Here is a 14,404-nt window from a genome sequence, read left to right on the forward strand (position 1 = left end):
GAGGTTGCTATGGGAGAGGTTCGGCCAGGCTACCATCGATCTCTTCGCCTCGCGCGAAAACACCCACTGTCCTATGTTCTTCTCGCTTCGGGACGAGGACGCACCCCTCGGCGTGGACGCGCTGGCTCACCCATGGCCCAGCGTGCTGCTCTACGCTTTCCCTCCTCTCTGCCTGATAACCCCGACCTTGGCCAGGGTCGCGGTGCAGGGTTTGTCTCTGATCCTCATAGCTCCCAGGTGGCCCAAGGCACCTTGGCTTGTGGAGATAATGCCTCTTTTATATGCAGAGCCTTGGCCCCTCCCCTTACGCACAGACCTCCTGGCCCGAGCGAACGGGGAAATCTATCATCCCCACCCAGACAGGGTGGCTCTCTGGGCCTGGCCCATGAGAGGGCGAATTTAAATACTTTGGGGCTTTCCCCACGTGTTATCGCCACGATTCAGAACACCAGGGCCTCTTCCACACGTTCTCTCTATGATTGCAAGTGGCGTGTGTTTGAGGAGTGGTGCGAGAAACACCAGCTCATCTCATATCTGTGCTCAGTTTCTGACATTCTGGGTTTTTTGCAGGACCTTATCGATCGTGGCAGAACTTTTTCGACGATTAAGGTCTATTTAGCGGCTATCGCTGCGTGTCACGTCGGTTTCGGCGACACTACGGTGGGTCAGCACCCCCTTATCCGTAGATTCATGAAGGGCGCGCGCCACTTCATCCCGATCACCAAAAGTGTAGTCCCAGATTGGGATCTATCCATGGTGCTGGGGGTGCTGGCCCGACAACCTTTTGAGCCCCTGGGGGATATCTCCCTCAGGCTTCTGTCCTTCAAGACGGCTCTGCTTCTGGCTTTGGCTTCCGCCAAACGTGTCAGTGATTTGCATGCGCTCTCGGTTCATTCCTCGTGCACCAAATTCTCGTTCAATGGAGATAAGGTTTTGCTTAGGCCTAACCCGGCCTTCATGCCTAAATGCTTCCCAGCTTTCTCTGGTGAGGTGATTGAGCTCTCTGCCTTTCATTCTCCCCCTTTTTCCTCTGCGGAGGACCAGAGGCTGAATGCTTTGTGCCCTGTGCGTGCCCTACGGGTTTACATGGACAGGACAAACTCTTTTCGAAAGAGCGACCAGCTCTTCATCTCTTGGGCCCGGCCGAACACGGGGAATCCCATCTTTAAGCAACGTCTCTCTCGCTGGCTGGTAGAAGCCATCTCCTTAGCGTATGAATCTAGGGGCATGCAGCCACTAGGTGGCCTTAGAGCGCACTCCACTAGAGGCGTGGCTACTTCTTGGGCTCTGTTTAGGGGAGTTCCCTTGCAGGACATTTGTGCCGCTGCGAGCTGGTCCTCTCCGCACACCTTTGTTAGGTACTACCGGCTCGATGTTACCCGAACCCCAGTAGCTCATGCAGTCTTAAGTGTGGGCTCTTCGTAGCCACATGCTACTAGGCCTGCACTCCTTTCAACCCCGTCTGCCCGGCCTAGTTATGTTAATTATTATGCTTTGTGACGTGCCGTGCACCACCCGTTTGGCCGTCCTCTGGCTTACAGGGCCTCGCTATGAGTGTATTGGGCAACCGGGGAGTTGTCTATATCTCCCATAGGTGGATCTCGAACACGAGATGATGAAAGAGAACAATAGGTTACTTTCGTAACCCCGGTTCTCTGAAACATCGAGTGGAGAGATCCACCAAGTTTGCCCCGCTTGCTGCACGAGAAGCGAATATGCTCACTGAGGAGAGGTAGCGCGTGCAGGTGCCTTATGCACTCGGGTAAGGGGCGTTGCCTTACCTGCCATTGGCACGCGCTCCTGTCTGTCAAGCCAGACTTGGTGCAATTGGATGCTTCTGGTACGGATGCCCTTCCCATAGGTGGATCTCTCCACTCGATGTTTCAGAGAACCGGGGTTATGAAAGTAACCTATTGTTTTCCCAGCGCCTCTCTGGAAAAGTAAAATAATTAAATATATATCGATTCTGAGGTAAACAAATCGATCTCAAAATCGTTTTAAAAAGAATCGCGGTAGTTTGGTGAATCGATTTTTTCTCCCACCCCTAATAAAATATATATATATATATATATTATTATTATTTATTTTTTTTATTATTATTTTTTTTTTGGAAGCTCAGTCTTAAATTGTTTTGATTTTTCAGTGGCTCAATAGATTACGTGCATTACAATACGTGCAATTAGTTGCATAATAAAAATAAACCATATATTTAATAATTGTCATTGGCTAATGGCGTTTGACTTGTCCAATCACAGCAGACAAGACGTTGCATTTTGAGATTTTCAACTGCCGGTGTTTCTCTGAAACAGAAATAGGGAGCAATGTGCAAACCGCGACAACCTTCTGACATTATAATTTTCTTCACTAAGCGTGTCCGGTAAACACAACTCATTCTCAAACTCATTCTGTAAACTTTCATTTCAGCTACAGCTTTTGTGAGGTAAAAAGTGTTATTTTCTTATCTTTAGTGTCATATCTCGCATGACGTGAACTTCTTGTCTGTATTTATGGTAAAGTTTAATCTTTTTTAATATACATTCATTCATTCAAGTCATTAGAAATGAACGAATTAAACAAATTAATTAATGAACTGAGTACTTCGATTTAAAATGATTGTGACGGACTTTGATTGTAGCAGTCTGCTGTTCCAACTATGGTAAAGCCACAATGATATCTTGCCTTAATTATCACTTAAGTTCACGACTAGTGAGATTTAAATACATTAAAATGTACAAGTGCTGTTTTTGTAGTTTAACAGTGCAAATATTTTCTGCACTGCAGACTGCATTGCAACTAACCTCACGCCATTTTCAAATGTTTCGCTAGTGACTGCAAACATTCGTTTTCTAAATACGTAACATATAAGAGCCATTTTTATCGGCGCCATAACAGCTCTACTGCTGCTGTGACTGCACATGCAGTGGTAGATACGAATTTTACTTGTAGTGTTTCACTATGTAGTTATCAGTGCCAGGATGTGGCTAGTCTTGTTGCTCATTTAAAGAACCATATTAAGGAAGGTCGTGTAGTTTACTGTCCAGTAAGAGGGTGCAAAAGTGTTTTTCACATCATGTCCTCTTTTACTTCTCATATGTCTAGGAAGCACAGGAACTGTTCAGTTAACAGCATTATTTATTCACATCGGCCTTCTGCATCAAAGATACTGTCAGTATCAGAGTGTCATCATAGTGTCAGACATCAGAGCAGTGTCCTGCTGACCTGCATTCTAATACAGGTGAGTCTGAAGTAAGTGAAATGGGCTCATTTCAAAATGTTGATGATTTGTATTTAAGAAATGTGAGCCTATTTTATGATTTACGAGGACAGTTTCTTCTTCCAGCTTCTACAATACAAAATATTGTAGATGAGATGCAAAATATTTATGAATTGTGACAGACATATACTTTTAGTAAGCTACATTCTCTTTAGCAGAATTTGTCATTACCTAATAAGACTATTTCTCAAATATTTGCTACTATGAAGGAATCAGACTTGTTTTCTGTGTGTCATAAAGGACCAATGCAAACAGAGTATTCAAGGAGTCAGACCTTTTAAAAAAGTTTTTAAATACGTTGAACCAAAAAGAATACTTTTAGGTAGAGATGAGAATCGGACAGAGCAATTTGCATACTATGTACCTGTGAAAGACACATTAAAGTGTCTGCTGAATTCAGATTTTGGGAGGAAGTGCATATTAATGCACCTGCCTGAAAAAAAACTTTGCTGATGTACTTTGTGATTGCTCAAATAGCCAAATATTGAAGTGCAGGAATTTCTTTCAAGACATCCCAAACCTCCAGCTACTGCTCTATCAGGATGCTTTTGAGGTGGTTAACCCTTTAGGGTCTGCATGAAAAAAAACACAAAATTTTGGCTGTATACCTTACTCTTGTCAATTTGCCAGTTCATTTTAGGTCAAACACAGAACATATGCAATTGGTTTTGCTGTGCAGAGAAAACGACTTTAAAGACTTTGGCCATGAAAGTGTTTTCTCAGAGCTAGTAACAGACCTGAAAGACCTTGAGGAAAATGGAATTGCCTTATCAGATCAATCTATCATAAAAGGTTGACCCAAATTTTTGTTGTCCGCTGCGTACTGTACAGTGCTGTTGTTAACCAATTACAGACCGAAAATGAAACAGTTCAAGGCATTAAGTTTGATTTAGTTTTCAACTCTTTGAAGAACTTTAAAGTTTGCCAACCTGGCTTGCCACCTTGCCTTCGTCACGACATTTTTGAAGACGATTTTGCTCTTTACATCAAATATTTTGTTAAAAAGAAGTGGTTCACGTACCCAATTCTTAACCGTCGAATCAGGCAGTTGAAATACAATGGTTCTGATGCATTTACAGAACCTTGAGTTAAATTCTTATGGACCTAAGCTAGTTGGTCAGGCCATTCAAAATTGGAATTTTGTCTTCTACCTGTAATACTTGGTGATAGAGTTGTGGATCCTGCAGATGAGGTTTCCTGCAGATGTGGATCCTGCAGATGAGACAGTGGAGTTTGGTGAACTTATGCTCATGCTCATCACAGAAGAGCATGTTGATTTGCTGACCAGGGTGTTCATAGCAGATTTTCCTCCTGAGTATCATTTGTACTCCCTAAGAAACACCAGTGAAAGGGTTCAGTGTCTGAACATTGACCACTTGCCTGATTATTACCCACTGTCATCTTACATGTTGCAAGGTTGTAGGGTAGTGCCACTGAAACACAGCATAGTGTCTCATTTGATCAATACAAGCTTGCATAGTTGTAACATTGTATTGTATTGATAAAACTAAACTAGTTTTAAACTAAAATAGTGCAAGTCAAACTGATATTTTTGCATCATATTTTACTTTCTGTTGTTTGCATAGCTCAACAAACCTAACGTATGAAATTTCTGATATAGTTTCGACATCAATCTGTTACACGTTTCTTTCTTCTATTGAACATAAAACACTTTCAAAAATGTATATCAGAATGTAAAAAAAAAAACTTAGTCTTAGGTTATATTTTCCTTTTTATTGGAAAATGTATTTTATGTTCAAAAGAAGAAAGATACTCATACAGGTTTGAATTGGTTTCATTGTGCTCAAATGGGCCAATTATACCTTTAATCAATTTAAGTCACCAAATTAATTATATTTCTCTTTTTTAGTCATGAATGAATCGGAACAAAGCTGTGTAACAACTGCAATTGCTGAGATTCTCAAAGATATTTCATCCTCGGTGCTACAGTCAGTGGTGGAGAGACTGAACTCACTTGGAGTATATTCACCTGAAGATTTCCGATATGTTCAGGAAGCAGATCTCTTGCCCATATTACGACCCATTCGGGCACAAAATTTAAGTAAGTACATTTGATTTTTGATAAAATATAAAAATATAAATGTTTTTTTTAATTGGTTTCATAATTGATCATTTTTACCTTTGTCCTCTTAGAAAGTTCAGATAGCTTGCTGAGTTCTAGAGACAGCTGCAGTGGCACACAGTCTTCTTCATGCTCATCACCATCCCCAACATTTGGCAAGGCTTCCACGGTTGCTTCTGACTGGGCTGACAATTTTAAAATACCATGGGAGAAGTTGCCAAAAGCATTGATGCAATGTTTAGAAAGGCAGAAAAGACCAACCCCAAGATTGTGACGTGATATGGTGAAAATTGTCATGTCCGAAATGAAGATATGCAAGTCTCCAAGTAAGCAAAACTCTACAGACATTGCCAAAAAGATGGTGGCCAAATACCCTACGTCCTTGCAGGATGTTATTGAGGATAATAACTCACTACTTAAGCAGATCCAGAATCGTGTAGAAAATGTGAAAAGGACCAATGTTCCGAAAATCTGAAAACGCAGCAGAACAGAAGAATCTGACACAGAGGAGATTCCTGCTGAAAGAAAGGCAGCGGTTCAAGACACTTACGGCTGTGTAAATTGAAATGTAAAATTTATGCCATTGAATGAGACCAAAGAGAGCCAGCTGGAAAAACAAGAAACGATGAAGATGAAGTCTAAAGAAACTAATTTTGATTTGGAAGAAGTTAGCAAACTCCTGAAAGCAACATACTACACACAGCGCAAAGACATAAATAATGGAGCAAGCATACACCAGCTTTGTGTGAACTGGCTATTTCTATTTCAAGAGGTTGGTATGTGTACACACTTTAAGCAGCTAACTGGAATTGATCTGAAGGAGATGTTTCTTAAAAGCTTGGATAAAAAAGGACAGTGGCTCCTGACCTTTTTCAAAACAGTTGGTGCGGGGGAAAAAAAAAAAAAAGTTCTGCAAACTGCTGCAAAACTAGATGTTTTGAAGTGTCAACCTGAAGGATGCAGTGAGAATTTAAAAGATGTGGTGCTTTTTCTGCTTGCCTACTTTGACGAAAAGGAAAAAGTGATGTTTCATTATGTGGAAGAGTCTTGCCTTGTGGAAGATGTGGATGTAGACAACTTACCAGCAACATCCTGCATCATTGTCTGTGGTGAGTTTAAATTAATAAAATAGTTTTTTACAATTTAAAGGATAGTTCAATATTATCATTCTGTAATTTACTCAAATTAAATTTGTTCAAAACCTGTATAGATTTCTTTGTTCTGCCATTATTTTGAAGAAGGCTTCACTTAAGTATGATGTAAATACTTGCAAGTGAACTGTAAAATTTTGTCAGTAATCTACCGTAAAAAAATCTATTTTTTATGTTTTTCTGTTAACAGTACACTTAAAGGTGAAATGTCAAATTTACGGTAAAAAACTAGCAGCTGTGGTTGCCAGAAATCTACCGTAAAAAGTCAATGTTTTTCTGTTTACAGTATACTTGATAGTGAACTGTAAAATTTACGGTAAAAAACTGGCAGCTGTGGTTGCCAGAAATCTACTGTAAAAAATAGTAAAAATTTTCTTTGTACCGTAAATGAATAAACATTTCGACTGTAATTTTTACGGTAGATTTCTGGCAACCACAGCTGCCAGTTTTTTTACTGTAAATTTTACGGGATTTTTTTTTTTTTTACACTATTTGCTGCATATACATGTTTTAAACACTACTTTTGTACTTTCTTTTCAATAGACAGAGGCAGAAGAGAAGTCTAAGTTGAGAGTGAATGAGGCAGAAAGTTTCAATGAGGCTTCAGATGTAAGGACAGATTATTTACAGCATTGTATATGATGAGATATTTCTTATATATTTTAACTTGAACTAATCAGACTGATTTGTATTATTTTATTTTTTTTTGTAGACAGAACAGGGGGCATCTGACATAGGGTTGGCTGCTGTAGAAGTAGCAGGTTTTCTGTAACTGTATTAAAACCCCACCAGCCAGATCCTAAGACTATTGTGTGCCAGGTGCTTCGGGACAGAACTCTAAAATTTCTCTTTTTTGCAATTGTGTTCTTCACACAGTTGACAACAGCTAGCATTCCATCTACTGTCTGACTGTGGCTCTGAAGAGAAGCATTGAGACACTCAAGCTCTTCTGTCACTTCTAAGGCAAGTAAAAGACCAAGCAAAACATTGCCTTTTTGAAATCTATCAGACAAACCATTTGCCCTGCAAACTGACTCATTCTGAATTTGCTGGCAAGTATAATCAGTTTTGAGGGACAACCATTTGCTCAGGCTAGGGTCAGCTTCTGACTTGTATTTTGGAAGTTGATTAAAGTTTCCCTCATCATCATCATGGCCTCTAAGAGATAAACTTTGTCTTGCCAGAAACTGCACAGCACTTATTATCTTTAATAGGCATCTCCTTGCCTGCTCTTGCTGGGATGCCAGTACATTGGACAGATGAAAATCAATTGGTCTTGATTCATAGATGTATGTTGTTATGGCTGTCTTGTGACATGCTGATCCAGCATGTAATGTAAACCTCTCTTTGGCCTTCTTCCAGTTCTTAAAGCCAGAGATGCTAAAGGTGGATGAATTTTCTGTTCTGATGTTTTGTTTTTAAAATGTCAGGTAACACTAGACATTTCGCCCCTGAAATGATGGCTACGCCCCTGGGTGAGAGGTTTATACAGGAGCCGGGAATGAGTAGCAGATGAGTCCCAGGTGTGTGTGATTAAGCCGGGAGCTTCAGAGAAAGCGGAGGCATGACAGCCGCCAAAGGGGCCTGACTTGTATAATTCCTGACATGTATAAACAGGCAACAGTGCTTTAAAGTCAGTTGTGAAGCTCAGTGAAAGCCTGTGTAAAGACCTAAAGAGTTGAAATTTTATTCAGCACTATCAATTCTGTCATAAATTCGATGTCTGTCGTCTTGAATGACATCTCTAAAAACAAATGCAATGCATTCAGACAACTTTTTTTGGACAAGGTTTTGTCTGTTAGGCAAACCATTACACAAGTCCCCACTGTTGCTATTTCTACTCGTGCGGCCAAATGTGTGTTAGAGAACTTTGATGCTGTTACTCTGGTGGACTTCAGGATAGCTGTCCAGGAGTTGAAGCCCACCACCTGCCCCCTAGACGCTGTTCCTGCCAGGATTTTGAAGGAGGCTGTTGACATCATAGGTCCCATTCTTGTCTCCTTCATAAACAGCTGCTTTAGCGTGGGTACTGTTCCCGCTGCTCTTAAACACGCTATTGTTAGACCGCTGCTCAAGAAACCCAACCTTGATCCCTCCATACTATCTAACTTCCGCCCAATATCTAACCTGTCATGTCTGTCTAAGTTGATGGAGAAGCTTGTTCTCGCCCAGCTTCAGTCTCACCTTCAACTGCACGGCATTGGTGATACATTTCAGTCCGGTTTCAGGTCGAGACATAGCACTGAATCAGCACTATTGAGGGTCCATAATGACATTCTTGGAGCCTTGAATGGTAAAAGCTCTGTGGTTTTGGTGTTACTGGACCTTACCGCTGCATTTGACACCGTGGACCATGCCATCCTCATCTCTCGTCTTCAACATGTTGTTGGTCTGCAGGGTGCAGTACTAAATTGGTTCTCATCATACCTCACTAACAGAACTTTTTCAGTACTGCTAGATGATCATTCTTCCTCGGTTGCTCCTCTGTCATCTGGTGTGCCTCAGGGATCTATTCTTGGTCCTATTCTGTTCTCACTCTATATGCTGCCACTTGGACAACTCATCTTCAATCATAATGTTCAATTTCATTTCTATGCTGACGACCTCCAGATCTATCTTCCTGTGATTCAGAGTAATCGTTCCGCAATGGACCCTCTCCATAGTTGCCTTTAGGATATTAAACAGTGGCTTTCCCAGAACTTCCTTCATCTAAATGAAGAAAAGACTGAGTACATCCTGTTTAGTTTGGATTTACCCAGCAGTTCTGAGTTTTGGTCCCCTTACACCTCAGTTTGCACCTACCGTGCGTAACCTGGGTGTTATTTTTGACAAAAGTATGCACTTCGATAAGCAGATCAGTGCAGTAGTGAAGGCGACCTTTTATCAGCTAAGGCTCCTCAGCAAGGTCAAATCTTTCTTGTCCCAAGCTGACCTTGAAAAAGCTATACATGCCTTCATCAGCTCGAGGATTGACTATTGTAATGCCCTTTACACTGGACTTAACCAATCACTTTTAAATTGGCTCCAAATGGTACAAAACGCGGCAGCACGTCTTCTCACCAACACCTCCAAATGCTCCCACATCACCCCTGTCCTCCGCTGGCTTTATTGGCTTCCGATGCCATTTAGGGTGGAGTATAAGGTCCTGCTGTTTGTGTTCAAGACAATTAATGATCTGGCCCCGCCGTACCTCGCCGAATTATTAAAGGTCTACCAACCAGCCAGAACTCTCCGCTCCTCTGAACATACCTCTCTGGTTGTTCCTAAATGCAACTATAAAAAGTTTGGAGGCCGGTCATTTGCTGTCCAGGGACCAATGCTGTGGAATGCACTTCCATCACACATACGATGCGTCACTGAGCTAAATATTTTTTAATCGCAGTTGAAAACTCATTTGTTCAGACAATCTTTTAACAGGTAGCCCTGATTTAACTGCTGTTTTATGTTCATTGTGTCTTATTTTTATTTATTTTCTTAATTTTTTTTTTAATTTTTAATTTATTACTTTTAATTAAACTTTTAACTTTTATTTTTAATGTTTATTTTTTGCTTTACTGAAAAGCGCCTTGTGCTCCTTTTGGTGGTTGTAATGCGCTTTATAAATAAAGTTTGATTGATTGATTGATTGATTGACATGTCACTGTCCCAGCCTGCAAATAAAAACCTGGTTAACATTATGCCATATCATAGCATTCAAAATGACAAATGCACCATTAAGAAAATGTACACTACACACCTACATAACCCACAATAACAAGTAAAACAGTTCCATTCATACCATTCTCAACTTCAGCAGCTGACTCAGCATTGCGCATTAAATCCAAGAGTTCTGTGGTGGGTACAAGTCCATGGCTTTCCTTTATTACTTTTGCTTTAAAAGTGGTTGGCTACTTCTCCAAGAATTTGTTTGCCGTGGCCTCACCAAACAGAAATCTGAAATCTTGTCTATCTGCAATGTAACACACAGTGATGAGTGATACATAATGCTACATTGGATAATTTGGTGATACTGTGAATTAAGGTCATACCAGTCCTGGTGTGTCCAGAAATCGTGGGAAGACCAAGAAGACATTTGATGATTTGGCTTCATCGTTGATCATTGCTTGCCGATATATGAAGGTCATTTTCATCTTGTTACTGACAGTCTTTTCATCACCAGAGTGTCTCATAACAGGTATAGCTGCTTCCACATCCTCATCAGATGGCTTTCTATCAAAGGTGGAGGGCTGACGAACAAGACCTGGCCCACCAACTTAAGACAAAATAAAATGTTAAAAACTTTCTGTACAATTCACAGGTCACCAATATAATCATGTCACTGATCAGTAAAGGAGATTTGCTGACTGAGGCACCTCTTTCCTCTGCTGTTTTTCTTTGTATGGTCTTCAATCGCCATGCAAGGTATCCTGAACCACTCTCTGGATCATAGTAATGTTCCTAAATGGTTATAAATAAATTTTAAAGGAGTACTATTAACATTTCAAAGAGTGAATATGTGCAAAATGTTGCAATAACCCATTTTCTTACATATCCATGTTGTGAGTATGGGTCTTCTAGATAGGAAACAAAGCTACTAAGCCCTGTGCATACATTACTCTGACACTTTTTGGGGGGGGGTGTCCTAGCATATAAATTCAAAGTTAACATCATACTCAAATGACGTTGCACAACACAATTTACATAATTAATATTTGCAAAATAATAACAATGTTTATTTACAGCCCAGCTATATGCTTAATGCTTACCCATGTGTTTCTGTCATCTCTGCAGCAAGTATGTTAATCATCTGTCTTCTGGTGGCATCTGTCATGGATTTGGTTTTTCCATACTCTTGCATAATTTGTTCACCACCAGGCTTTGATTTTTCAATCAACTATAGGTGGAAATGTGCTTTCTGTTATTGTAAAACCATATGTAATAATGATGGAAAAAAAATTGTTATCTAAAGAACACTTCCCATGGTGAAACAACATTCAAATTGGACTTAACAATTTAAGCAACTTGGACTTAGCAATTTCCACCACTTACCACTTTTGCCTCGTAGTTTATGTGGCATGGCCTTTTAGGCTGGCTTCCTTTGGCAGCGGCTTCTTCTTCAACAGGGTCACACATTGTGAAATTCAGGATGACTGTGTCATCAGATGTACCCGAGCATGATGATAACTGAGAGGCACCTGTTCATTATGAAATTGGTACAAAATATAGAAACATATTACAAGAAAAAGTTACTGGTATTTTAAGACAATAAAGTATTTTAAGATGTTTTCATTCCGGCCTTTAAACTAAACAAACAAATTAGTGAATTGTCTGAATGAATACCTAGTCCTCCATTGCCCAGCATGATTCTCAGAGTTCCAGGTGACTCCTTCACTATTTCTTCAAAAACCTTCGTGTCAACTTCTGTGTCTGACTGGTCATACACCTTAATGTCTGGCTGCGTGCTTTCTTTTATGTTGAATTTAAGACACGCTGTTTAAAATTTTTTTTATAAAAAACATGCATTCCCTTCTCACAAGAATCAAAGTTCATATTAAAGTTTGTCTCATGTATTCACTAAATGATGAAAGACAAGTATCTGCAGCCAATTTTATGTCACTGAAAAAAAAATTATTATTGACCTAACTAGATATCATAATATAATTGGTTAAAGCTGTATTATTTTGTCATTGTGTGATGTATAGGCTATAGCTTTAACCTAATGTACTCACCTTCTTTCAAGAAAGCATCGAACGTCAGCTCAGACAGCTTGACGTATTTCTGCTCTTCCCCGAATTGAACACGCAACAGCATTTTGCCCATGTTAACAAAGAAAATATATATTCAAAATCATAATTTAGGGCTGGTTCAACTAAGAGTTACCTATCCATTTCTCTCATGCACTATGCATTACTTAGATGTTACACTGCAATTACAAATGGTGGCTGAAGAAGACAAAGTTGTGCTGGTTGAATATAAAGTTAATGTATATTCAACCATATAACGAATATTTTCTGCAGCAAATTAAAGCAAGTTAAAGCTAAGAGGCATGGTCTCCAATTAGCTACCAAATAACTGTTTCAAAGTTAGCTAGTTTATTAGCTATTTTAGTTTAAACAGTAACCCGTTAAAAGCCATGTTAAACAAACACGTCATGCAATCAGTGATCTAAGTTATCGTTTTATAGGACCAACATTAACTATCAGATGCATGCTAACATTACCAGTATATATAATAAACCTAGATTAATGTTGCCTGGGAAGCTAAAAAATACATCATTCTGACCAACTTCATTCGTGAAAATATTGCAGCACATAAAGAAACAGTTACCGATACGGATTGCTATAACTTGTAATATGACCTCACACTTTTAAAATTATGTAAAGTTAAAAAATACCGTTTTGGTGTGGACAACAAAGGATATTACTTACCTAGCAATATCAGTGTCCTAGCGTTGATCTTTCACAATCTTCCTCCACCGAAATTGGTGCTAAACATTTGAGAAGCACAAGCAGAGTGGTGGGTTTTCATCACTGTTGTAGAGTTAAAGTTGTCACTGCGTTGCTGCAGATTTTTACACTCACTTTTAACTCCACTGATAGAGCAACTTTACTCAAAGTGTTGAAAATACTCTATCTTGGCGTGAAATTAACTTTACTCTGATATATTAACACCCCATTTTTTACTGTGTACTCACTTCCTTTAGTACACTTTAGCAGCAGGATTTTGAACAAGCTGTAAGTGTTTCTTGGTCTGTTTAGGAATCCTATACAAAGATCATTAAACTTATATTTATAAAAAATCATTACAATGTTTTCTCAGGTCATGTTTTCACATAAGGTATTTGGTTGCACACGTCAGTATGGTAGAAAGCTGATTATTTCTTTCACATTGTTGTTAGAGTAAAATGATGGCTAAAATAAAATATTTTGAACATGTATTTCACTTAAAGATCTCTAGTGTCTGCAGAAAAGGCAGGTCTTTGGAGGCACAGTCACTGATGTGTAAGAAGACCAGTGGGGAGAACAGGTTTGCAAACAATTTCTTATAATTAAACTTTTTTTTTTTTTTTCTCTCTCTCTCTCAAGGATAGTCATTGTGAACTGAACCCCGTTGTCTTGAAACAACACACATTGAAGATGTCACCAAACGGGGTTCTACAGATGGAAGTCTTTAAGAGGCAGGGATCGTTTTGGAGGGTAAACAAGCGATTGCATGCAGAATTACAGAGCATTCCTGCAGCATGTGTCATCCTGCATGCCCTGATCTATGCAGTCAATCTGAGCTATCCCAATGAAAAACTGTACAGTAAAATAACTTGAAATGTAATAAAATAGGGGACACTTTGAATAAGAATTATGTTAAATATTGAGCAAACCTTTAAAAGAAAATGTTTTATGAGAGTTTGAATATGGTGATTCAAATGCACTGAATATTATGTTTCTAAAATATTGTACAGTAGAAAGAGCTGAACATGAATTCAGTGATAGTCAGGGTCACTCTGAGTAAATATTTTTATTTAAGGAAGGTAAAATAAAGGTGATTTTGCTTTTACAGTATTTACTGTTTTACTGAAGAGTCTTAAACACTATACAGTAAAGATGTTTTACGAGTGTTTAAATATGGGCCTTGATTTTACACCACTAACAAGAAATTGTATTATTTGTTCTTTGAATAAAAAATAACATCAATACACTATCTTTTTTTTTTTTTTAAATAACCCCACACTGTAAAAAATGAAAAGTTGACTTAAAATTTCAAGGCAACTTGCTGCACAGTTTTTTGAGTTTACTCAACTTTGTAACAAGTTGTTCATTTAACCCAAATCACTGAGTAAAGTCAAATATCTCTTTTTTGTTCAGCTAACAGTGTAGTTGTTCACTCAACTCAAATCACTGAGTAAAGTCACATATCTCTTTT

General features: G+C 39.2%; 2 protein-coding genes across 2 annotated transcripts in view; both read right to left on the reverse strand.

The window, feature by feature from the left end:
* LOC310738441 (uncharacterized protein) overlaps positions 1–14,404 on the reverse strand; it is a gene marked incomplete at its 5' end in the record, with an annotated part of 500,089 nt that overhangs the window by 139,140 nt on the left and 346,545 nt on the right. The window lies entirely within an intron of this gene.
* LOC310738170 (uncharacterized protein) lies at positions 10,862–12,508 on the reverse strand. Its single transcript, XM_083563160.1, has 5 exons — positions 12,217–12,508; positions 11,828–11,953; positions 11,537–11,682; positions 11,254–11,363; positions 10,862–10,945 (listed from the first exon to the last, which is right to left on the reverse strand). Exons 1-5 carry the CDS (start codon positions 12,305–12,307, stop codon positions 10,894–10,896), a joined length of 525 nt encoding a protein of 174 aa, XP_083419286.1. The 5' UTR covers positions 12,308–12,508; the 3' UTR covers positions 10,862–10,893.

The sequence above is a fragment of the Silurus aristotelis genome (assembly GCF_946808225.1).
Source record: "Silurus aristotelis genome assembly, chromosome: 15".
Lineage (NCBI taxonomy): Eukaryota > Metazoa > Chordata > Actinopteri > Siluriformes > Siluridae > Silurus > Silurus aristotelis.